This window comes from Bubalus kerabau, chromosome 1, assembly GCF_029407905.1.
Source record: "Bubalus kerabau isolate K-KA32 ecotype Philippines breed swamp buffalo chromosome 1, PCC_UOA_SB_1v2, whole genome shotgun sequence".
Lineage (NCBI taxonomy): Eukaryota > Metazoa > Chordata > Mammalia > Artiodactyla > Bovidae > Bubalus > Bubalus kerabau.
Genome location: NC_073624.1, coordinates 214,065,242 through 214,090,004, shown reverse-complemented (window position 1 = coordinate 214,090,004; position 24,763 = coordinate 214,065,242). Strand labels below are relative to the sequence as shown.

General features: G+C 47.7%; 1 protein-coding gene and 1 non-coding gene across 2 annotated transcripts in view; one reads left to right on the top strand and one right to left on the bottom strand.

Moving 5' to 3' along the window:
• The window catches only part of FSTL4 (follistatin like 4), a 537,703-nt gene that overhangs the window by 112,713 nt on the left and 400,227 nt on the right, over positions 1-24,763 (top strand). Inside the window, exon 2 of the mRNA XM_055553669.1 lies at positions 4,511-4,646. Within this exon, the coding sequence (XP_055409644.1) occupies positions 4,521-4,646 (126 nt within the window). The 5' untranslated portion in view covers positions 4,511-4,520. The remainder of the gene's footprint in view (positions 1-4,510; positions 4,647-24,763) is intronic.
• Positions 22,007-22,197, bottom strand: LOC129642417 (U2 spliceosomal RNA). Its single transcript, XR_008709706.1, has one exon. It is a non-coding gene; the product is annotated as a U2 spliceosomal RNA (small nuclear RNA).

Genomic DNA, 24,763 nt, shown 5'->3' with positions numbered 1-24,763 from the left:
TATGTTGGGGTGCTTCTCTCTGGCCTCTGACCCTGTTCAGTAAAGACAGGTTGCATGCCACTGTATGTTCTCTGGGGGTGCAGATTTGGAGTTTACGTATTCATATCTATTTCTCCCTGACCATTTGCCTTCTTTGGTCATGGTTTTTCCACTTTCTTCAGAAAGCAAGTCAGTATTTGGAATGTTACCTCTATAATTTTAAATACAAATAAATAATAGTACAGCTATCAGCTTATAACACCAGGAAATCTGTGGTTTTCACAGCAAGGTGAAATAGCAAGATGAAATAGGGCTCATCCATAACTTAAAAAAAAGCAAAATTAGTCTGTCTAATGCATACATATTCCATATGTAAATTTAAGATGATATAAGAAACAAAGCAGTTGCCTGGGGGGTCAGGATGTTCCAGTGTTAGTCTAGGTCTGGCCACTGAGTTGGCTTTATATATTGGGTGAATCTTTCCTCCTTCCAGGCCTTTGGTGCCTGTCTAATCAGGGCCAGCCTGGTGCCTGATTCTCTTGAGCATGTGGAAACATGAGGCTCAGGTGGGAAACCCCAGAGGAAGCAGTGAAGCACTTTCCTTGGAAACGAGATGTCTTAAATATCAAGTGATTGTGTTTTATAAGTTGTTTGAAAGGAGAAATAGTCCCAGATCTTTTATGAGAACAATCTCAGGTAGATTTATAACCAATCTTGGGACTCTAGCATGGATTGGATGAAGCTTATAAACCTAAAGTGATTTCAATAGGAGCTCTAGGTTGAAAAAGAGGGTTTGTGACCTTATTGGTGATACCTTCCTACTTCTATGATGGGGAGATTCTTGTTGTATGTTCTTCTGTCTGAGGGCCAGTAGCACTATTTGAATTTGAGGAGTAGTTAATCTTTCAACAGATCCTCTTTCCTCAAAGTGAACATCTACAAGGCTGACTGGCATTGTCAGTGAGCTGAAGGGCACCCCTGCTGCCTGGCATCCTTTGCATCTCCTCATGGTTTTTTTTATTTCAGCCACATTCGTTCTAGGCCAATAAAGACAGCAGTGATGAGGGCTGAGGAGGAGAGTGCTGTGTGGCCCCATCACAGATGGAGTGTGGGGCAGGGGCAGCTTGACTTCCCCCTCACTCTGTTCCTCCGGCCTTGCTGGAGCCATGGAAGCTGGAGGAACAGGGTCTCGGCATCTTTCACAGGGGAGACTTGGGGCTCAGGGCCTCCGATCTTGTTCTACGTAGATGTTTCCCCATCATACTAAAAACTCCCATTCATCCAAATGAAATATTGCTAAGTATCAAGAGGCCTCAGTGGACAAGGTCTGAATATAGATCCGTGTCCCCCTGGCTGGCTTGGAGTCCCAGCTCTGTCATTTATTTGCCGCATGGCCTTGGCAGGGTGCTTAACCCTCTCTGTGACCCATCTCCTCTGTTATTTAACTAGGAGCTAGTCCTTGCCCTCTTCATGGAATAGCAGTGAGGGTTATGAGTTAGTACCTATAAAGCATTTAGAACAGTGCCTGACACATAGTAATTGCTATATAAGTGTTAACCAAATAGATAATCTCTATTTGGTTATTAGACAGATCATCAAAATTGATTTAGACCCAGTATTAATTCTTTTTTTTATGAACTGAACTGTCATAAAACTTGAGTTGTAAATTTTAATGCTGTTGCTGCTGTAGATAGAATGAATTGTCAATCACCCTGAGTATAAAATGACATCTCAGACGCATCCGCTGTGCAAATGAAGTTTGATCTGGTGGTGGCCAAGCTGAAATAAACTTTACAGAGAGGCTGCTGCTAAGTCGCTTCAGTCGTTTATGACTCTGTGCGACCCAATAGACGGCAACCCACCAGGCTCCCTCCTCCCTGGGATTCTCCAGGCAAGAACACTGGAGTGGGTTGCCATTTCCTTCTCCAATGCATGAAAGTGAAAAATGAAAGTGAAGTCGCTCAGTCGTGTCTGACTCTTAGCACCCCCATGGACTGTAGCTCACCAGGCTCTTCCATCCATGGGATTTTCCAGGCAAGAGTACTACCTAGGAATATTTCAGGAGTTGGCCTGGCTCATGTTTCCCTGTCATCCAGTAAAATCCGAGGGGAACCTCAACACGATCTAGAAAAACCAGAGACGATTCCAAGTACAGCAATGCTGCAGCTCAGGTTGCTGAAACACAGCTCAGGGCAGCTGGGTAATGTCAGAGGTCTGAATACACCCTCTTAAATGAAGTGATTTGGCGCTTTCCAAAACAATTGAAATGAACAGAATTTATTCTGATGCTATCCATTAATAATAAAACATCCAAAATAATTGGTCTTGGATTACTAGACAAATTGAAAACTAAATACTTGATATTGTGGCTTGAATATTTTATAACTCCAGGAATTGACATCTGTAAGTTATCTAGAGTAAGTTTTGACTATCTTGCTATTTTTTAGTTTATTTAGGCTTGAAGGCGTGAAAAGGGAGACAGGACCTTTGATATGTATGCTTACTCCATGAGCACTGTGTGTGTGATGGTGGATAAATAGGGAAGGATGAATAAAAGTAGAGTGGGAAGCAGTGTCTTTCTCATTCCAGCTTGAATTACTGTTGCTTGTTTGAAGAAAAAAAATTCCAAAAACTGAGTAGCTGCTTTCTGCAGTTTCTGGAACATGGCTCTGTGTTCAGAGGAGAATAATTTATGGAGAGTAGGGTGTTACCCTATTTACTTTTAGAAAAATTGGTTGCAGTTAGGGAAAGTCATTTTTATTCTCTTTTAGTCCTGAATGTGATTTTTTTCCCTCCTCTCCCTCCCTGTAAGAACACACACCCTAGCTCGAGCCCCGGATGGGGAACATAGTGCTGGGTGGCTGCTGATAACGCTGCAGCCTTCTCCCAGGTAGCCGCTGTACCGGTTCCACTTTGCTCTGCCTTCTTCAGAGGTGGGAGCTGGTGCAGATGGCGCTGAGACCACGACTGTCACATCGTATTTACTGGCCACCCAGACTCTTTCCCCGGTAGCTCCAGCTTTCCCTACAGATGTCCAAGATGAATGGATGAAGAAACATAGGTAGGAGTAGGAGCCTGTGGACTCCTTAAAAAAAAAAAAAGATACCTTCCCTTAAAAGATAGTCATAACTTATAACCTCACCTCTCATAGGCCAGTGTTACATGCCCACAAGTTTCAGTCTAGCTCCTCATTGCTGTGGGCATTTCTGTCTCAAGTTGGGGACATAAAGCAAGTCTGGAACGGCAGCTTTATTGGGGTGTGGAAGGCAGCCAAAGGAAGCCTGGAAGGTAGCAGGCAGTGCACTTGTTTGGCAGCCCTGGCAGCAGCTCTAGTGATCATTTGATCCCTCTCCTTGTGTAGCACAGGGATCCTTCTAAGCTGTTGGCTTTGGGGGTGAGCATGGGTGGATCCTTCAAACAGGCTGTAAGGTCTCTCAAGCAGCTCATCATCTCTGACTCGGACACCTGCTCTGGACCAGCCCTGAGCCACCTCACAGTGGGTGCTGGCCTCCAAGGCACTTTGTGTTTTCATCTCTGCAGCCATGAGCACGAGGCAGTGTGGACCACATGCAATTAAGCACTAAATTGTGTGGTGCTCACAGAAATCAATAACCCTTAAAGTTTCCTTGGGTAAGAGTTGTAAATACTGCATGATGAGCTCTATCTGGCTATGTTTCTCAGAGATACTGAAATTAAGGCTGGAATATGTTCACAGTGGAAACCTTAAAAAGGACAGCTAATTGGACAAATGCACCAGTCTGTGTCTTTGTCCTCTTAACACAATGCCCAGCATATATTAGGACGTTGAATTTTTATTACAGCTGATCCTTTGTGTTTTTTTCATCCATGTAATTCTTTTATTACTTTCAATTGCCCATTTCTTGTCCTCTAGTATTTTAGACAATACTAAAGAGAGTCTCATAAAACATCTTAAATGTTACTGAAATCCTGTTATCTGGTGGATGCTTGAATTCTACTACAAGAAGGTTTGGTCTTAGAACAGAAATGAAAATAGTAGACCCCTTAATGTTTTGAAGTTCACTGTCTTGTTAACTGAGTCCTCAGCTACAAACAGGAATACTACAGATTTAACATGATTTCTCACCAGTGCTTACTGTGTGCCCAACTGCAAATGCTGTCTGCAGAAACTGAAGCATGGACACATGGTAACCTATCAGTGGTGTCTCAGCCTTTCCACCCTCACTTGTCCTTACAGATGTAGTGACAGGTATATTTCAAGTGGGTTTCTGCATACCAGTCAGCATTTAGAGTTTTTACTGTGTGCCCAACCCTGCCTCCTTCAGCCCTCACAGCAGCCCTTTTGGGTACATATTATTGACCGCACTTTAGAGAAGAGTAAACTAAGGCTCCAAAGTAGGGTAACTTCTCCATGGTAAACCAGAAGACCTGGTGCCAGCATATAAACTCATGTTTATCTGATTCTGGAGAGCAAGTACTCACTCACTAACTACCCTTGACTTGTTTACATTTTGCAGTGCTTAGTGCTGGGCATTTGTCATTTTCTCAACAGACTCAACAAAATGAGACCAGGAGGCTTTTGGCTGCATCTCACGCTGCTTGGAGCCTCCCTGCCTGCTGCGCTAGGATGGATGAACCCGGGAGCCAGCGGAGGATGGAACGTGGGTGTGGGAGAGTCCCCGGCAGAGGTATAGTCACGTCACAGCTGGCATGACATTTAAAACTCATTGCTTTTGATTGTTACAGTATCTGATTTCCTTTATGCCTGTAGTTTATATCAAGTAGATTGCAGTGGAAGTGAAAACCCTGCTCCCTTTGCAATAGGGGACAGAAGGAAGCCATGTGTGTTGATAGGGACTGGAGGTTTATATGATGCTATAACAATGGTCTAAAATCTCTCCAGTGTTGAAGATGTATCCCTAAATCAAGCTGTGGTTGCATGTTTTGTCTTCTCCGCAGACCCTCCTGAGAATGGCCTCTGTGTATGTTTAATAGTACTCTGAAAGTGCCAACTCATCGGCGGAACACACCCCTGTGAATTAATGAAGTCTTTTAATTATAAAATATGTTTTAAAGGAAATAGACTCCTTTTCAGCTATGTAGATAAAAGAACCAGGCGGAGTAAGAACTGGCGGGTGGAAGTCCTGAGGGAGCCGGCCTTAATGAACAGATAAGAATGATTAATGGCATGTTAGGTATATATAAATGCTTCTAAAGTGCTTGAAAAACTTGTTCTCAAATGCCTCCCGGGAGAGTCTCGCCATCCTGCTAATTGCTTAGTGAACTCTGGTCTGAAGTGGTGAAGAGGAGTCCTAAACAGCACCCACTCAGGTAGAGGGCTGCATGAACTGGGGGCTTGTGAGGGATGTAGACTTTCTGCCAAAAATGTTTTGTACATGCTGAACCTTAAGAAATGACTAGACCTACCTAGGATTTCCTTAATGATTCAGTGAATACTAATTCTCACCTGAGAGCTTTCTGGGGCATCTTTATTACCATTGTTTTCATTGCAAAGATGCACCCCCTTTTCCTTCACTCTGTGCCTGCATCCTGTCCTGTGGAATAAGGAAGAAAGTGAAAATGAAAGTCGCTCAGTTATGTCCGACTCTTTGCGACCCCATGGACTATACAGTCCATGGAATTCTCCAACTTAGAATATTGGAGTGGATAGATAGCCTTTCCCTTCTGCAGGAGATCTTCCCAACACAGTCACCCCCAAAAGTCAGCATTACCTGGAGAGTGAACAGTGATACCTGGTATATGGTAGGATTAATGCATTATTTGATCAAAAGACATGATTTCTCTTTCATTATTACTTAATTGTAATGCAGTCCCAAACCTACAAGCCTTACTCTTCAGGGAGCCTCAGAAGTAATTTAATGCACACACTTTTCCTGCTGAAGTTAGTGTGGCTTCCCTTTGTGGTGAGCAGATGATTAAATAGAAACACTATCTCTCCCATCTAGCTCCATGAAGGATGCAACGTAATGCTCTTTTGAAAGAGTCTGAAGGCTGACTTGCCAGCAAGCCTGGTGTTTCCCAATGGGAACCATTTAATCACTACACTCGTACTCATACAGAGGGAAAACGATCACTTAAATCCTATAAATATATCGTTGAATATTTACTAGAAAAGCAAACAGGCAAACACACAGCAAGGTGTGTTTAGTCTTCTTACTGTTGGAGCTCATTGGCCCACTGTTTTAAATTGCTCATTTTAGTTAAAACAGTCAAGCCAATTAAGGTGGGTTTTAGCGGGAGGTAAATTGAAGGTAAGTTAATATCAACCCAAGGCTTCTTTATTTTAGCTGTTAACACCCTAGTACTCTGTATACCAACAAGAAAAAGCAGATGCTGCTCATCCTGAGGAAGTGAGGCTCTTTTGCTTGAGGGTATTGTTGTACTCCCTGCTTGCCTTTTTAGGATAGAGCCCCAGAGACGCCATTGTCATCCAGCTTTGGGAATTTCAGGGAAAGGAAGTGATGCCTCTGTGGGCTCTGGAAGGCAGAAACATCTGCCTTAGCCCTCCAGTTCTCTTTGCTGTAGTCTAAGTTTTTTTGAGTGCTTGTTGAGTCTGCTTCTGCTAATTTTTAAATGAGATGATGAGGATGTGAGTGGGCCCAGGACATAGGACAACCTCCATGAATGTTTAGAGAGGGCAAGACATGTATTGTCCAATGTTGTTAACTGGTTAGTTGGCTGACCTTGATCACACTTGATGCATGGTCCCACTGTGCCCTCACTTGTTAGGGTCCTCCTGTTCCCTCCCCACCTTTTTTTCCAAGTCTGAATCAGCCACTCCTCCAAGGCCTTGCTCTGCTTCTTACCTTTTCTTTAAAATCTTTGACCACTCTTGATCATGTTTGATCTCTCCCTGAACTCCTACTCCTAATCTTTCCTATCTCTTTTTCTTTTTAACTCTTAAATTTTATTTTAGCATAAGAATGAAGCCGTCTTCTTTATCTTTCTCTTCTTTACAGAGCCTTATTGAGTTTTTCAGTCAGTCGATATTTATTCAACATTTGGTAGTAGTCATGAAGTCACCTTGGTGCTTTCAATTTCGCAGTAGACTGTCATGTATGTAAATGAGCTTTTAATACCTCCCTGTGCTGAAGGCTCATTTCCGATGGGGACATGAATGGTCCCTCCCAGCAGACCTGTAAGCAGCTTGTGGGCTGAGCCATGCTTGTACCTTATCAACATCCAAGATAGTCCTGTGTGTTACAGGGTCTGGGTAGTTTCTTCTTTGAACCGTAGCTCTTAATATATCCAGAGCTCACCTCACAAACCATATTAAACTCCTCTAGCAGTTTCCTCAGGCAGTCTTATTTTCTAGAAGAATCAAAACCAACAGTTTCCTGAGACTCAATAAATAAATAAATCAAAAAAACCTTTCCAGGAACTAAATGGTAAAATGTTTCCGTGTGTGTTTTCCTCCTGATAGGAGTACTTCCCAAAACATTCATTGACTTGAGATTTTTGAAGTACTTGGCAAGCATTAATGAGATTTGATTTGCCTTTCAAGTTATTATGCCAATTACTCAAGTGTCCTAAGGGTAAACAAGGATTAAATGACCAATGTGTGTGTGCTTGCACATTTTTAAAGCAATTATAATGAATATGAATTTTATTAAAATATTGTTTTATGTACAAAGACTGAAGCTGAAATAGCTTCAAGGCGTTTACCATTTTACAAACGTAGATAAAAAAGAAGTGTAGCTGGGTGGAGTGCCTGTTTAATAAGAGCTGAGTGGCATGACATGGTCTAGAATACTAATGCAATCCTGAACATACAGGAAACAATTCGAAGAGATACAACTTATTGAAATTCCGAAATAGTTATATTTTCCTCTTTTCCCTGATACTCTGGCCAAGATAGATACAGTAGTAAAAATCAAAATTGGTAGAATTTTATAATGGGGGGAACCAGGAAAGTGAGAAGGGGTCCCCCTCTTGAGGGGTGTCTAGTGACACCCCCTCTTGAGGGGCAGGCCTGTGTGGGAGGGTTCCCTCCCCCTTTGAGCCCTGGATACAGTGTTGCCATTGCTGGCTAGGTGGAGGGATTGCATGGTGGCTATTATTCAGCCTTCTTGCCTGCTTCCTGATATTACTGAACTTTTCCTAAATTGCTCTTCCCCATAGTTTCTAGTCACGCACTAAATATCTGTAAATATTGATACTGGTTCCATTTGGAATTGTTAGCTTTGTATGCCTTGGTACTTACAGAGCAGAGATGTGCTTTGAGGTCAGACACCATTTTTTTTTTTTTTTTTTTTTTTTAAGTGTGTGTGAAGTCACACAAGGATCTTTGAGGAGAAAGATATATAGGAGTGGTATCAGAGTCAGGATGCTTCCCATCCTCCGTGACCCCAGGGTTCAGCCTGAGAGAGCAGGATCCCACCGGGGCTGCTCTGCCCTTCCCTTTTCTGCAAGGGTTGGCCCCAGACTCAGACTGCACTACTCTCCCTGGGAGGACACCTTCAAATTTTAGAGAAGTTAAATGATCTGGCTTCTCTCTACATTGATTGGGCACTCAAGAGGACTCAGGCTGCTAAGACTGAGCATTAACCTAAAAAACATTTTTCTCCCTTAATAAGCGTCCTTGTACATTTGATTTAATTTAAGACCAGGCTCCCCTCCCCTTTCTAGTGATGGTCTGCCCCACCCCCTGCCCCCAGCTTCTTTTTGATTGATGGATAGGGAAGATTAGTTGGATCACTCCAGCCCCTCATTCTGTTTGGGGGAAGAGAAAGGCAGCTCCCTCCTTCCTGGGGGACCCCAGACAGGATCTAGGCTGGTACTCAGCATTTTCTAGGCCTTACCTGAAGCACAGGCCTGTGTACAGCTTTTATGTCTGTATTCTGTGGAATCACCCTTCCTCAGCATTCCCTGGTGCCAAACTCTATCATTGACTATCTTTCAAAGACGTTGATATTGGGTGTACCACTTTTTAGCAAGAAAGTGCGATGGGCCTTTCACCTTTCACTGGGTGTGGGCACTGGGATGTAGATCAGATCAAATCAGATCAGTCGCTCAGTCGTGTCCGACTCTTTGCGACCCAATGAATCGCAGCACGCCAGGCCTCCCTGTCCATCACCAAGTCCCGGAGTTCACTCAGACTCACGTCCATCGAGTCGGTGATGCCATCCAGCCATCTCATCACGTCCATGGAGTCAGCGATGCTATCCAGCCATCTCATCCTCTGTTGATGTAGGTGGCATCCCTTATATGAGACATCTGCTGCAGGGGTGGTTCTGGTAGGGGCAGGCCTCTTCTCTGCTCCTCCAGCTCTCGCCTCTGGCTGTCTGCTGATTACTCTGTGTCAGAGGGTGTGGATGTTCGCTTCTTCGGGAAAATCAGTAGATTGCAATCTCCCATCTACAGATGTGAATAAATCCGTAATTTCCAGGGTGAAGGATGGTGACAGTACTCCAAGTCCCAGGGACGTTGGATGAGCTGGCTTTAGAGACTGTGTGGGCTGTACCTACTCCAGTCCAGGGTCTCTTGAGCTTCAGTGTGCTTGTGAACAGGCCCTAATACTTCCAGTCCCAGAGGACAGTGGGCAGAAAAGCCCTCGAGGCATCCCACAGCCTCCCTCTCCCATGTACACATTCAAGAAGGAGAATCCAGTTGGTGATGAACCCTGGCCTTTTTTTTTTTTTTAAGCTTCCTGCTAACAGGATGATGTTGACTGCAGTCAGGAAGAGGAGAGAAACACACAGGCTACAGTCATGCTGGGAAATAGCTTGCCGTGAAATTGGCTTGGGGGAGAGGAGGCAGGGGCAGGTAGGTGAGGGGGCCGGTGAATTGATACAGCCTGGGTCTGAGTCATTTTCACCTGTTTTCAAGCAAGCAGGCAGACAGGTAAACTTAGATCTGAATCCTGGGTCGCACCCTGGCTTGTCCTGGTGATTGCCATCCAGAGGTCAGCCTGCACTCTTATGCCCTCATCATCACCTGTGCCTCCCACCCTGGTGTCCCACCAGAAGCTGGGGCTTCTGGCCCCAGCGCCCAGCCCGGCTGCTTTGGGGACCACGACTGCTGGGCTGGTGCTGAGTTTGGCGGTCTTGTTTTCATTTATAATCCATGGACAGGGAAGCCACCATCTTCGGATGTTCCTCCTCTCTTGCCGGTTTTGGCAAACCTACTCTACCAGCTAGTGTACTGTGCACCCCTTTGGTATTTTCAGATCATTGGTGACAGAGTTTTAATTGGTTCTGAAAAGTTCTGCGACCCAGGAAAATAAATGTTTATGAGTTCACAGAAAACCATTATTCTTCTTCCTCTTAATTTAGCATTTACATATCTATTTTATTTATGCCTCTGCTGCTAAATAATCTATGCTTCTCTAGGAAACTTCCCATCCTTGTAATCAGGACATTAGGCCAGGCATTGTAAATAGGGCTCTGATTTCCATTTTGGGGAAACTTGGCAGCATCAGCTCTGCCAGGCTCCAATCATCTGCTCGATTAGTTCTCTGTGATTGTGGGTTGTCTCTTCCATCTCCCATTCAGAGACAAGAAAATGCCTTGTCGGTGTCAGACTCCAACAGGCCCCCTGTGTGGGGGCTCTGCTTCTCTGTCCTGCAAGCCAGGGCCATTTTCCTTCTGCCTCCACTGCTATGGCTTCTGCTATGAGGCTCCTGGGCCTCATCTTGTTGCCAGCCCCCTGGGGAGGGAGAGGAGCACCGGCTCCAGGGAGGGAGGGCTTAAGAGGCTCTGGGTCCAGGACCTGGGAAAACTGCAGCAGGGCCAGGCAGATGCTGTTGGGTGAAGGAAGCAGCCCACCTGAGCCCCCCAAGGCTTGGAGAAGCCGTCTGTCCACAGAGTCTGGTCCTTCGCTTGTCAGTGACCACACACACTTGTATCTTGGCCTTAGAAATTCTCTGAGTCCGAAAGTCCTAGATGCAGAGAAACCCAGTCTTTTCCCTCATGGGATTATGGTTCTAATATCTTGAGGGTTCTTTCTTTCCAAAAGTGAAACCTGGGTATCCTCACTTACTCCTTCGGGTGACTGGGGCCTCCAGCTTGCTGTGAGGACCAAGCCTTATGCTTGGCTCAGGTATTTCAGGAACTGTAGTGAAATTCAGAAAATAAAATTAATTTTGCTTCAGTTTAATTTTAAAATGCCTCCCTAATGGCACTGCTGGGCTTAGTAGGGAGTGGTGACATAGAACCTAGCCCTGAATGGGCCCTTGCAGGGTAGAAAAGCTTGGAAAAGACCCTGACGCTGAAGAAGATTGGAGGCAGGAGGAGAAGGGGATGACAGAGGATGAGAGGGTTGGATGGCGTCACAGCCTCAATGGACATGAGTTTGAGCAAGCTCCAGGAGATGGTGAAGGACAGGGAAGCCTGGCGTGCTGCAGTCCACGGGGTCACAAAGAGTCGGACATGACTGAGCAACTGAACTGAGCTGAGGGTAGAAAGGAAGCAGTTCTGCCGGGAGGGGAGGGCCAGGGCAGTGGCTTACCTAGTACTTCTCCCCTCCTCCAAGGGTGGGCGTCCTACAGTCAGGTTTTGGAGGAAATAGTCCCTGAGGGAAGGATCTGGGTGTGTTAAGGACAGACAGAAGTACAGGGACAGGATGGAATTGGGAGGGTGGCGGGAGAGAGCTGTGAAGTGTTACTGTCGGGTTGGTGGGGAAGTGCCCAGCTCTGGAGGTTGAGCTGGGATGGCATGCAGTGTGTGCCGTAGGCTGGTGATCCACCTGTGTTTCATGGCTTGGCCTTCTCTCTGTGGTCCCAGTAAAGCCTGTCAGTGTTTGGCCCAGTCTCAAAATTGAGAAATGACCCACTGGGAGAGAAGAGAACAAGAACAAGCAGAGCCCCTTAAACACTGTTGCAGCCTTATAGCTCAGAAGTTCAGTCTGCCCCAAGCCTGCGAGTCTCGGGGTGAGAACACAGCACTCCTGATTGGGCTCGGTGTCTCAGGTCTAGCCTGGCACAGCTAGTTCCGTGGACTTGAACCACTTTCTTCTCTTCTCTGGACTTCAGTTTCCTCATGTGGAGAGTGAGGGGTAATCAAGATGTCAGGGGAGGTTCCTTTCAGGCTTACTTCACACCTAAATGCTATCGCTGCAGACTGGGCCCCTTTAAAACATGAACGGAAAGCTCAAAGTGTTCTTTCAGACGTAGTCCTACCTCTCTTTCTTAATCCTGTTTGGCCAAGTAGCAGGTGTGAGGTCTGAAGGCGTGGCCCATCTTGCTTTGTCTGAAACCTCCTGGGTGCACACCTCTGGGGAGGAATAGCTTTGAGGAGCTCTGCATGGAGACCATGTGGAGTCTGTTTGGCCAGAAGCCCTGCCACATCCCACATAGAGACCTGGGTTCAAAGAAGGCTCCCCTGGGGAAACTGCTGCTGGTGTCAGGGAGAGAATCCTCAGTGTGCTAAGAAGAAAGGAATTGGAACTGTCTTCTTACTCAGTGTCTAACAAGGGCTGCGTATCTGCCATGTGCTGGGAACTCTGCTCAGATAAGGGCTTCCTAGACCTTTTGACTTCACAAAGCAGAAACATGAAAACTTTTTAAAGAATGAACTCAGCTAACTCCAGGAAGCCCTATCACCTCTTTATACCTTTGTACCTTCTTCTTTATAAAAAAGAATAAAAGCCAGATTTGGAGGAAAAAGGGCAGTCCATCCCATGGAAGCCTGACACTGGCATGTTCTAGATTGCCCACGCAGGTGGGTTGTGTCTAAGGGCCAGTCAGACATAACTGTTAAATCACTGGAACATCCATCTATTGGGGTGGCCAAAAGGCTCATTTGGGTTTCTCCATAACATCTTATGAAAAAAACCCAAGCAAAGTCTTTGGCCAACGTGGTAGTTCACAGGGAACTGAAACCCACAGAAGCATGCAGTAGTGTGGCCTTGAATTTCCTGCCGAGATGGAGTCTGAGCCCTGTCAAGACATTAGGTCCCAGACCTAGTTTCAGGGTTGTATTCTGTGGTGTCTGTCCTAATTTCATGGCTGGAAAGCTCTATTAGCTCCAAGATGGATAGGATGGGTGCTCGTCTCAGAAAGAGGCCCCTGGGCCCTCCGTGTAGGTGGTGGCGAGTCCCCCTACAGATAGGTTTCCATGGTCCAGCAGTCCTCTATGTGGAGGTGACAGAAGAGCTTAAAGGGAAAGTGGGGTGAGGATTTCTTGATCTTGAAACTTTCTTGCCATCTCGTTAGTCTGCTCATGAAACCTGACACACCACTGCTGTTTGGTGGACAGCTTCTTCATCCTAATAAAAGGCAGTCTTGTTTCACTTCTAGTTGGGAAGAAGAAAACTCAAGAGAGTTTGCTCTTGGCTAGAGAGAAGAATGGAGGGTGAGTGACCTGTGGGACTCAGGTCTTCCCCTGGCCAAAGGGTGCGTTTCCGCCTGACTCTGTGCAGGGTAGGAGTGGAGAAGCTGGTGCTGACAAGATGCTGGGCTGGCCTGTAGGGAACCACCATTGTTTTCCCTTCAGCTGTAGGCGGTTTTAGAAAAGCACCTGAGTGATTGCTTGATGCTTCACCTGGAGACTGAGCCCTGCTTTCCCCGCTTTACCAGTGTTCCAAGAGTGTCTTGAGTTCAAACTGAAACGCTTCTGAAGTTTTACTTGGAAAGGAAAGCTACCACTGTTAATTTTGTTAAAATACTTTAACCGTTGAGAGTCTGGATTGGGATAGAAACTGTGTGTGTGTATTTTTTTAAGAGTTGGGAATTCATCACTGTATTTACCTCAGGAAAGTTCTTTCCAGGGAACACCACTGGTGACCGGTGAGCCCTTAATGGAATAGGAAGTGACTTAAAGAACCATGGTGGCTGGTCACCTAACCAGCTCTGAGGGAATTGGCAGATTGGCCCCATCACAGAGGTGGCCAACATGACCACCTGGGTTTCTGGCCCTGCCTCTGGAGCATGGCCTGTTTTTCTGACCACACAGTTCTCCCTACTGAGGCTGAGAGTTGTGTGTGCTCTTGGTGGCTTGTTGGCTGGTGGTGGGCAAGCTCTTAGCATAGACAGGTTGTAGGCAGCCTTCCCCACCATGACCTAAGTGGACCCTGGAGGTTCTACATTTTCTCTTCATCCTCCACGATGTTTATTGTTGCTTTAAAATCCCATAGTTGCTTTTTCCAGCTGGGACCAAACTATTCACTTGCCGCACTGCCTGTCTGCGCTGCTGCCTAAGGAATCTCCTATTCTGCCTTTGACTCGGGGGCCCTTCGTTAAGGGGCCCAGGGGTTCAGATCTGCTTCTTCCCTTCCAGCTGTGTGGTTGAGGGAAGTTCCTTATTCTCTGACCTTCAACTTAGCATTGAGTAGAATGCAAGCAATAAAAGTCCTGATTTCAGAGTTGTCATGAGGACTAAGATGGTACATGTATCTCCGGCATGGACAGCTGCTCAGAACACGGCTGTCAGAGCTGTGGTTTGTGCCCTTGATCTCAGAACCCTACCAAGCACATCAAGAAGACTGTGCACTTCTCTCACACCGGGAGCTGGCATGTTGCCGCCTGTCACTCAAGTGTTCAGCAGGGTGGCTCTTGTGGTGGGATGGTCCCCTTTCTGGAGGAATGGTCAGTGTCCTGGAGTCTGGGCCCCCTGGGTCCCCAGTGTCCCGGGGGGTTGGTACACAGTTGGGTATTCAGTTACTTGTCAAGTAAGTGAATGAGTCAGAGACCTTCTGTTATTGCTTTGGCATCACATAGGAATTTAGACAAGGAGACTTGAGTTTCTAAGACTCCTTACAAAAAAAATCCCTGGAGAGACCAGACGGTTCTTTGGTTTCCACTTATAGTAGAATCCAGTCACAGTTTCAACTCTTTCCAGCATCCTTTCCAGCATCCAGTAGAAGCGTAATAGAGCCCTATGGGTTGTGTATAGGGGAGGGGGTTGAATCCCTGACTCACTTCCTGTCTCCCTCACAGAGTGGGCTTTGGGCCTGCCTGACCCTGATGGTCCCTTCTGTGAAGACGCTGGAACACGAGGCAGGCACACCGGACCCTCACCTGAAATGGGAACCCGAAAATGCAATGTAAACTCAAATGCAGGATGTCCTGTTTATGTTTCACATTTTCAGGGTCAGCAGAAATAGCCTGTGGCTCCAGGGAGGGTGGCTGCCAGCTATCCCTACAAAGGGAGGAAGGGATTGAGGGCAGTGAGAGCAGAAGCTGTCTCTGGGGATGTTGCTAAATATGTGTAAGACTCCTGATGGCTTTTCTTGATGCTACGTCTTAGGTCAACTGGAGTGAAAGCTTGCTTAAGCCGTTCTATCATTTAAAGCTTGCTGTCTAAGTAAAAAACACAGAACTCTTCCCATTTATTTGCTTTTCTAGCCTTGCATTTAAAACCTGCTGGAAAACTTCCTCTCTAGTGAAGACCTGAGGTTTCTGTGGTTCTGCTGATGCCACATTTTGTGCATTCATTCCAGGGAAGTAGACTTGGGGACACCAGGAGATTTGAAATGAGGGAGGCCTGCCAGGTGATGCTCTAATTGGAGTGCTTCTAAAATGTGCCCCACTCTGCCTCCTCTCCCTCCTCCACTCACTGCTCTTTGGTTGTTACATATGCTGTTACTTTCACTTTTAGCATTTGGCGGTGAAGAAAGGGATTCTCTGCCTTGTTCTTGGGTGTTCCTCCTTTGGCAGTGTAGTTTAGGAATACGTCTAAAAGCAGAACTTCCCACTTGACCTTCTCGGGTTGCAATATACCTACCTGGTATGGGTCTCTGGACCCTCGGATATCTGGGCCAATGGGGACATCAGGTGGTCTTAAATCCTAGTCATCAGTGGGTATCCACTGAGCACTCCGCTGTGTGTTTGGCCATGGTCTAGGGCCTACTGGATGAGGAGAAATGGAACTGATTGTATTCTTGGGGTTTGAGGACCAGTGGGGTGGAGAATTGGGAAGGTGATGGAGCCCTTGGCTATTAGAATCTGAGTTAGTAGAGGAATTTAACCCTATGTTGACTTTAGCCTAAAGGAAATGAGGTCTCTTTCTCAAATAACAAAGCAGGAAGCAGAGCCCCCTGCCCTTCCCTGGTTTTGTTGGCCCACTCCTGGTCCCATAGTAGGATGCTTGTTGTCACGGTCCAGACTTTCTCCTCTGCAGAAGGGCTGTGGCTAATAGCAAACCTAGTGTCACAGGTTCATCCAAGGCCCATGATTCAGCTGCCCTGGAACCTTCAAGAGGGTTGGTTGGGGGCTGGAAGAAGCTGGCATCTCAGGGTGTCACCCCCACGAGCCGGACACCGTGGTTACTGCAGCAGCTAGTGCTGTCCACCAGAACTTGTCCACCAGAGCAGGCGTGCATCCCTCTGGGCCCTCTGCTAAGGTGGTTCTGTCCAGTATGGCCCTCGCCTTCTTGTTGGCCCAGAGGACTTTATCTGGCGACAAGGAGGGAACAGCTGCCCATTGCTGCTCTGTCTCGTCTCACCGAGGATGCTGTCACGTGTGACGGTGCCACCCCACTGCCCAGACTGTCATACCCGGGAGTCTTAGCTCTTCCTTTCGAGTCCCATCTTGAGCTAGGTTTCTGTCCATGTCCAACGGGTTGTACCAGTTGGTTCAGTAATTCACAGGAAGAAAACACTTCTGTGACCATGCTGACTAGGACAAAATTATCTGTGATTCATTATACATTCTAGACGAAAATGTAAAATAGACTTGAAGCCTTACCTCATTGAAAATGACTGTTTTCGCACTACGAGAAAGGTGGGTCCTGAGCTGCATTCTGTAGGAAAGCCCTGTAGGTGGTGGGCTGATGTCTCGCCTCGGGGTTATGAGAAGGGAAAGGGAACCATCACAAATGGCTCTAAGAAATCCCCTATGACATGCACATGGTGAGTGGAACGTGTTCGGTTAGCAGTGTGGGCCTAACTGGGTGACGGGAGAGTTAAGAGCAGAGAGGCACTGGATGGGAGGCAGGCTGGGAAGGACCTCTCGGAGACAGAGGGACTTGGAGAGGCTGGCAGAGATGTGGGTGGGGAGAACACGTAAGTATTTGAGGAGGAGGGACTTTTCACATGTAGATGTGGGCTGGAGCAGGACCAGGGCTGTTGGGGAAGGAGAAGAGGGACTCTGGGCATGGTTACCCAGGCCTGCTGGCCAAGTGACTCATGAGGGACCCTTGGTGGCTATGAGCAGAATCCCCTTCCAATGTGTTTGTGTACACAGATGTGTCATCTTGAGGCCCCAGAGACCTTCTGGAGTCCTGCAGGCTGCCTCGAGGGTACAAGGCTAGAGTCTTCAGGCAGCCTGTCCCCCTTCCCACCTCTGCCCAGCTCACCGTCTCCAGCATGCACCTCTCTGCTGTCTCCCTGTTCTCTCTGGATATCCACTTCTCTGCAAACCTGCAGATCCTGTCTCATAGCCTTTATCTTATAGCTTTGCCCTGCCAGTACACCAAGCTCTGGCCTCAGGGCCCTGGGCTACCCAGTCTAGGGCTAGTCTCAGAACCTGGTTGGCTCAGCTTGGCCAGGCATTTGCGTTGGTCCCATCACGTGTGGCCAGGGGTTAGGTCCCCAGAGGAGCAGTGCCATTCAGGGGCTCTGAATGGAGGCTGTGGGTACAGGCCTGGGGGGCTCGAGTGAAGGAGCGAGAGAGCAGGTCACCATGGGTGGCCAGGGTTGATAAGGCTGAGGAGCCAGTCTCCAACCTTTCAGCACTTGGAGCAATGTGTGCTGAATTTTCAGAAGTGCTGGCAATTTATCAAGTTGTGCTTTTTCCTGTCTTCAGAGCTGGAACTGGGTTAGGACACCTGCCTGCATGGTCTTAAATATTTGTATGCCATGGTCTTCTGCTTTGTATGCTCAGCTTCCTCTACCTGTCTCCGTGGTACCCTCACCACATCAACCTGGACTGTCTGCGGCTAGGCAGCTTGGAAGCCCAGTTTACCCTCCCTGGCTCATCCCAGCTGACAGGCTGTAAAGGCTGCTTGATGGCTATGTGCTGGCTCAGCATTTCGCCAGTTGTCCCCCTGACCCTCCCGGCCCCTGTGACTGTGTTCACGCCCCCTCAGCAAACTGACTAAAGGGCAGCAGGCTTTGGGGCTTGGAGGTGGCCCTGCGACTCTGCGCTCATGCATCTTGTAGGGCAGGGAGCTCTTTAGGACAGCTGCCTTGAGGTTTAGATGGACTTGTTCTTGGGAAGAAAGAAGGGGCTTTGTGGGAGGGGGGTCATGACTTTACCAGGTGTCTCTTCTTAGAGGGGCTGTCACTCCGTGGAATCCAGTAAGTAACAGCACAACTGAGCTGCCGTGAGATAATTAGGCCACGGAATCTAGACACGATGGATGTTCTCTCAGTTCTGGGGCTGAGCTTTGCTCCCAGCCAGGTGCAGAATCTTGTTGCATTCGCAACTTGGGTTTTGCTGTCGTGTCTATTTCTGGGTAACTAAAAGTATGGTGTGTTAGGGAACCAGGGACACTGCCAGAGATGTCAGGCCAGGGGCCCTCTGGAGCTCAGAGCTGGGCATCTGAAGACACTCCTCATAAGGAATAAGTAGATTCCTGATAGAGACTCCTTTGAATTCCATAGCTATGAATGTTGATAACATTAATAAACAGCTCTCATTTTGTCAAAGCTTTAAGTACATCACTTCATTGATCTCTCAAAAAGATTCTATGAGGTACCATTACATTTCTTATTTTATTCATGTGGAAGCAGAGGCTTCAAGATGATGGGTGAGTTGCCTGAGGTCTCCCATGTGTGAAGTGGTGGACCTGGGCTTTGCACTGGCCTTCTGACCATCCCACATGCTCCTCTCAAGCTCCAGCTGCTTTCCCCACCCCCACCCCTACCTTACATATTTTTGAGGCTCAGGAAAGGATATTTGGGAAATTCCTTGGCAGTCTGGTGGTTAAGACTCCACACTTCTAAAGCAAGGGGCATGGGCTCCATCCCTCATTGGCGAACTAAGATCTCACTTGCCTCGTGGAACAGCCAAAATTTAAAAGAACATTTGATGATGAACTTTGGAGGCAAGAGCAGACTCTATCATGTCAGATAAGACCCCATCACCTCCTAGTGGGCAGCACAGCTTGAGAGAGCCTCCTGCCCTACCCTGGGGGCAGTGGCAGAGCATGTCCTCCCATCCCTCTTCACCCTGGCTCCCCAACACACACCTCTTTCTCTTGTCTTCTCCCACTGTGGGAAAGGGCCTATGGGGCAGCCATGGAACCCACAAGAATTAACATCTCTTAGGCTATTTTCTTACCTTTTTCAAGGTGGGTCTAACAAGGACTTTGCAGCCACTGCCTTGTGGATCCCTGAGCATCTGCCCTCGTGTAGGGCAGAGCCTGGCCAGGCCCACTGCTGTGCATGTGTAATAGAAAGCTGGGTGTCTGGGCTCTGGATGGAGGCCTAAGCATGACAGTGATGAGTGGTTTTCCCTGTTTTTGCTTCTAAGAATTGGCCTTGGCCAGTGCCTAAGGGTTGAGAACTGTCCAGGATTGAGAGTTAGGAAGCTAGACTCTGGGCCCTTGACTTTAGGGAAGAGGCAAGAGTCCCAGAATTGGTGACTAAGGCGATTACTGTCAGATACAGGTTTCTGGAGGGTCAGTAATCCCAGTGGGAAAATTTTGGTGTTTGTTGACTCTTCTACTAGCCCCTGGAAGAGAGCGAGGGGGTCAGTGCTGGGTTAAAGCCAGAGTTCCTTATGTTCCTGCTATTGGAGGGAGGCTGTTATGGAGGTGGTCCTCTCTTCCCCAGAGGTGGGAGTGGTAGGGCAGCCCCAGGTACACAGGGCACTGAGGTTGGCTCAGCTGTGGGAGCCGGCGCTGGCTCCTGTGGAAGTGTGCCTGCCTCCTCCAGGTGGGTGAGCACACCAGGAAGTCTTGGCTCCTGCCCCATGGATGAGGAGGGAAGGGCTGCTCTGGGGGCAGGGCAGGCCCCCACCATACAGTATACAGAGTGCCCACTGTAGAGCCCTGAGGGGAAGGAATCCTGGCATTTTAGTGTGCTGGAGCCAGTCAGCTCATGGGCAGCACCTGAGGGTCAGAGAAGGTCAGGGAAGATAGCCTGGGGTGGGTGCAAGAAGAGGAGTGAGGGGACAGCTCTGGCTGGGTGTTGGTGGTTCACGATGGACACTGTATCAACTGATGGAGCCATCCTGCACCCTGTCTCTGCCCGTTATTGCCTACGGGGGCAACAAAACTGCTGGCCCCTCTCTGCGCCAGGGGCCCCAAGACACTGATGAGTACCTGTTTGGTTCTGGGCGCTGTGCTCGGGGTTGGGGTCAGGGCGATGCCGGACAGTCTCCCAGATGGTGTCCGTAGCGGGGAACTGGTAAGTTATAGCAGCCACCAAGCACCCTTCCTCTGTAAGGTCTCCTAGCAGTCTCACAGGCACTACCTTGAATCCCAGCTTACAGGTGTGGTCACTAAGGTGGACTTAGCATCTTGGCGCTGGAAACCCAAGGTGCTGGGGCCCAGATGAGCACCTTTACAACCATTTAAAGCCAACTCATGTCCTCCAGGCCGGTCATCCTGTTCTCCCCATCCCTGGGGAGGCTCCCAGCTCTGGTGCTGAGCCTGCCCTTCCCACCTGCACCCAATGGCTGCTGAGATCTGGATACTGGGGTTGCATGGCTCCCCAGGGAAAGAGAGCCCAGGCCTGCCCTGTTATCCACCTGCTTTACTAAAGCTTGCTGGGAAAGAGAAATTGGTGCTTCTGTGTACAGTGGCTATGCCTGGGAAAGCCTTCCTGGTACCTGCCAAAGCCGTGGTGGTCCATTGGAGGCTGCCCAGCTCTGTGATGAGCAGCACTGATGAGCAGAGTGAGAGCCTGTTCTGGGGGAGATCGTATCCATGCATTGGAACAAGCTTTATGAAAAACACTGATGCATGTGTCCCCGCCCTAGAGGTTGTGATGTAATTGGGCTGGGGTGTGGTCAGAACTCTGGATTGCCTAAAACATCCCTGTTCGAGAATCACTGGGTTAGCTTATGGAGGAAGTGCAGATTGAATGCCCTCAGAGTTGTCCTTCTCAGCAAATTGCTCTTCAGGGAGAGAGATGGTTCCAGCTGTTGGAGACAAAGTCTCATGTGCTTCTGCCCCAAGTGCAAGGCCCTCTGGGAGGTGTGGGTGCCTAAGGCTGGCCTGGCTCCTGACCAGTAGGCAGAGGGCAGACGTCTCTCCAGCTGAGCAGTGATGCTCAGAGTTCTTCGCACGCACCTCGTTCTATTCTCACAACCACCTTCTAGGCACTGCTCTGAATGTCATCTCGTGGGTGAGCAGACTCAAGTTTCTGGAATGTCCTACTTAAGTGCAGCTGGGAAAGGACAGGAGAAAACTATCGGTTTTATCTAGCACTTTCAGAAGCGCTGGCTACTATGTGAATAGCAGTCCAGCTATGCTGACCATTGGGTGCCTTTCTTTCTGACTCTGTTATAAAAGAAAATTGAAAAGGAGCCTTATTGTGCCTTAAAGGCTTTTTAATTATATATAACTCATTTAATTTAAACTACTTTAGGTTCCATTTTTAATACAAGTTTATAGTGGTACAATGAAAGTGCTTTCTAATCAAAGGGTGTTAGTAGATTTATCTCCCTGTATAGAAGCGGATACTCATAGGAGCCCAGGCTAATTATTTATCCAGACAACAATCAAAAATTGCCAAGAGTTGAGTGGGAGGCATGGTGGTAGAGGCTCATGGGTGGCATTGGGGATTCATCTGCGGTGGAAGAGGGGGCTGTGAAAATTGAGGAAGGTGAGTGGAGAGGGCTCAGCAAACAGAAGTGGCCCTCATCACACTTGCTGCTTTCTGGGGCCATGACTGCATCCATTGCTAGTTCTTACTGCTGGTGCCACAGCTGTGGACAGGGAGACAAGAATGGAGATGGGGGCTTGCGTGGTGGCTTCAGTTCAGTTTAGTTGCTCAGTCATGTCTGACTCTTTGCAACCCCATGAACTGCAGCACGCCAGGCTTCCCTGTCCATCACCAACTCCTAGAGCTTACTCAAACTCATGTCCATTGAGTCGGTGATGCCATCCAACCATCTCCTTCTCTGTCGTCCCCTTATCCTCCTGCCTTCAATCTTTCCCAGCATCAGGGTCTTTTCTTTTTTTTTTTTTTCCCCCGCAGGGGGTGCACCGTTCCTGGAAGTACTGCAATACCAGGTTGATGCGTGGAGTGGACGGAGCAAGCTCCTATTCCAACTCCCTGCTCCAAAAATCCATTTAATATATTGTCCTCGGATAGAGGACGTATCAGATATTAAACTGATAAGAACAGATACTACACTTGATCTTAGCCAAAAGGCCGAGAAGCGATTTTTTCAAATGAGTCAGTTCCTCACATCAAGTGGCCAAAGTATTGGAGTTTCAGCTTCAACATCAGTCCTTCCAATGAACACCCAGGACTGATTTCCTTTAGGATGGACTGGTTGGATCTCCTTGCAGTTCAAGGGGCTCTCAAGACTCTTCTCCAACACCACAGTTCAAAAGCATCAATTCTTCGGTGCTCAGCTTTCTTTATAGTCCAACTGTTTCTCACATCTGTACATGACTACTGGAAAAGCCATAGCCTTGACTAGACGGACCTTTGTTGGCAAAGTAATGTCTCTGCTTTTTAATATGCTGTCTAGGTTGGTCATAAGTTTTCTTCCAAGGAGGAAGCGTCTTTTAATTTCATGGCTGCAGTCCCCATCTGCAGTGATTTTGGAGCCCCCAAAATAAAGTCTGACACTGTTTCCACTGCTTCCCCATCTGTTTGCCATGAAGTGATGGGACCGCATGCCACGATCTTTGTTTTCTGAATGTTGAGCTTTAAGCCAACTTTTTCACTCTCCTCTTTCACTTTCATCAAGAGGCTCTTTAGTTCCTCTTCACTTTCTGTGGTGGCTTGAAGGGATGACAAAATGGTTCTGAGCAGGGGAAGGTCGTGCTGTGCACAGCAGGGAGCAGGGGACAGGTCTGTAATCAGCAGCCCCTGGAGGGGCCCTCCTTGTCACAAGTAGAAAACCTCTGTCCTGGTTTCCGTTCCCTGCTTTGTCTTTGACTGTGGCACTTGTTACTGTGACATGTTCTGTACATTGCATTTGCTTGTTTGTTGTTTGTCTCTCTGTGCGAGATCATAAGCCTCATGGGGACAAGGGTTGTGACTGTCTTGGCATTGCTGTGTCCCCAGGTCAGTCAGTATTTACTGAATGAACAAATACATGGACAGATGAAGGTAAGAATAAACGAACCGGGCAGGAGAATTACCAGGAGCTCTGCTGGGAGTGCTGGGTGAGGGGCTGTGTGTGTCAGGGAGAATCAAAGTGGTGGGAATGGCAAGATAAGGCCTGACAAAAATGCTCTGCAAGGATGAGCCTGCAGAAGCGGAAAGTGATAAATGAGGAAGTAGAGTTTATGCCCCAGGGGGCAGAAGGGCCACTGGCCAAGCAGGAGGACTAGGGAGGAGGGGATTGTTTCTGGGCAAGATGAGAGACTCTGGTTGTGGCACTTGGACTGAGGGGTTTGCACTATTTCTTTTGGAGGAAGTGAGTGTGCCTGTCATTCATGTGCTCACCTTCTCACCCATTACCTGCCTTTTTCTCTTTCCTACTTGTGCTCGTAAAGCAGTATGTCTGGGCTGCAGGCTTAGGCTCAAATGGGAGGGACAAGCAGCCAATTATCAATCTCAGTGTGGTCTGCCAGGCAAATTGTAGCTACTCTCTAAAGTCAACTCTGAAACTCTTAAGACTGTGAGTGATGCAGGTAGCGATGGAAGAGCCTTTTAGAAAACAGGCAACAGACCACTTCCAGGTTACTCAGCTAATGTGACAGAAGTTGCCAAATGAAAAAATGAATGAGTGTAAAAAAAAATACAGCTGGATTGTGTGCTACACATTTATTATTCAATAAATATTGTGTGGTTTGTGGGTGGAAAAAAGAGCCCCACCATGGCTCTGTAACTTTCTGCATCTTTAAGTCAGATGATCTCTATCTGTGACCCACCCCTACTCCATGTGTAAAAGCAAGAATGAAAAATAGACATGAGAACTTGACCAGAGGGCGGCTGTTTTCCCTCTTTTGTCTCTTAGTTTTTCAGACACGGGTTATTCTAAACCTCATTGTGGGCTTGTAGCTGGCAGAAGAAAAAAAGTAGCAGGTTTTAATATCATATGAAACAGGTCGATGTTAAATTACATTATCTATTGGGTGGTACCTGGAGGGGATAATGAATAATTAAAACATAAACTACTGTCCCTTTCCCAGAGGCCACCTGTCCTCCCCGAACACCTGTAAAATGGTCCTGATTGTCTTGTGGCTCATGGATGACTAGAGCACAGGATAGGGCAGCTGGTGGGCGTGAAACCTCCCAGAGTAAGGAAGGCATCCTTGGCTGTCCCTGATCCTGTGGAAACTTGGCTAAAAATGGAAAATATGGAAAGTCAGACTTCAAAGGCAGTCAGTGTGTTCCACGAGCCCAGAGGAGACCCTCACTAGCCCCATACTCTCCTCCGGAGACCGTGAAAGAAACTGACTTCTTCCTCGCAATCCATCTGTTGAGGGTCTGTGACAGGCCAGACCCTGTGGTGGGATGAAAGAGGAATGAGATGCAGGCTGGGGGGAGATAGATGCTGTCCTAGTTCGTGGCAGTCCTGTGTGGCCGTGGCACGTTGCAGTTCATCAGCTCTGCGTGGTGGGCTGGGCTTTGTCGAGCCTGTCTGGTGTCCCTGGAGAGGATGACTGTTAGTTGATGGGGTGGTCCCTGGGGTGCTGAGTTAGAGCCCCATGCTGCTAACTCTTAGAAGAGACCTATATGGGGTGAGTGCTTGTCCTCAAGCAGAAATGATACTGTGCTATACTTTTCTAAATAAAAAACTTAATCAGTTTTTAATTTGTTGGGTTGT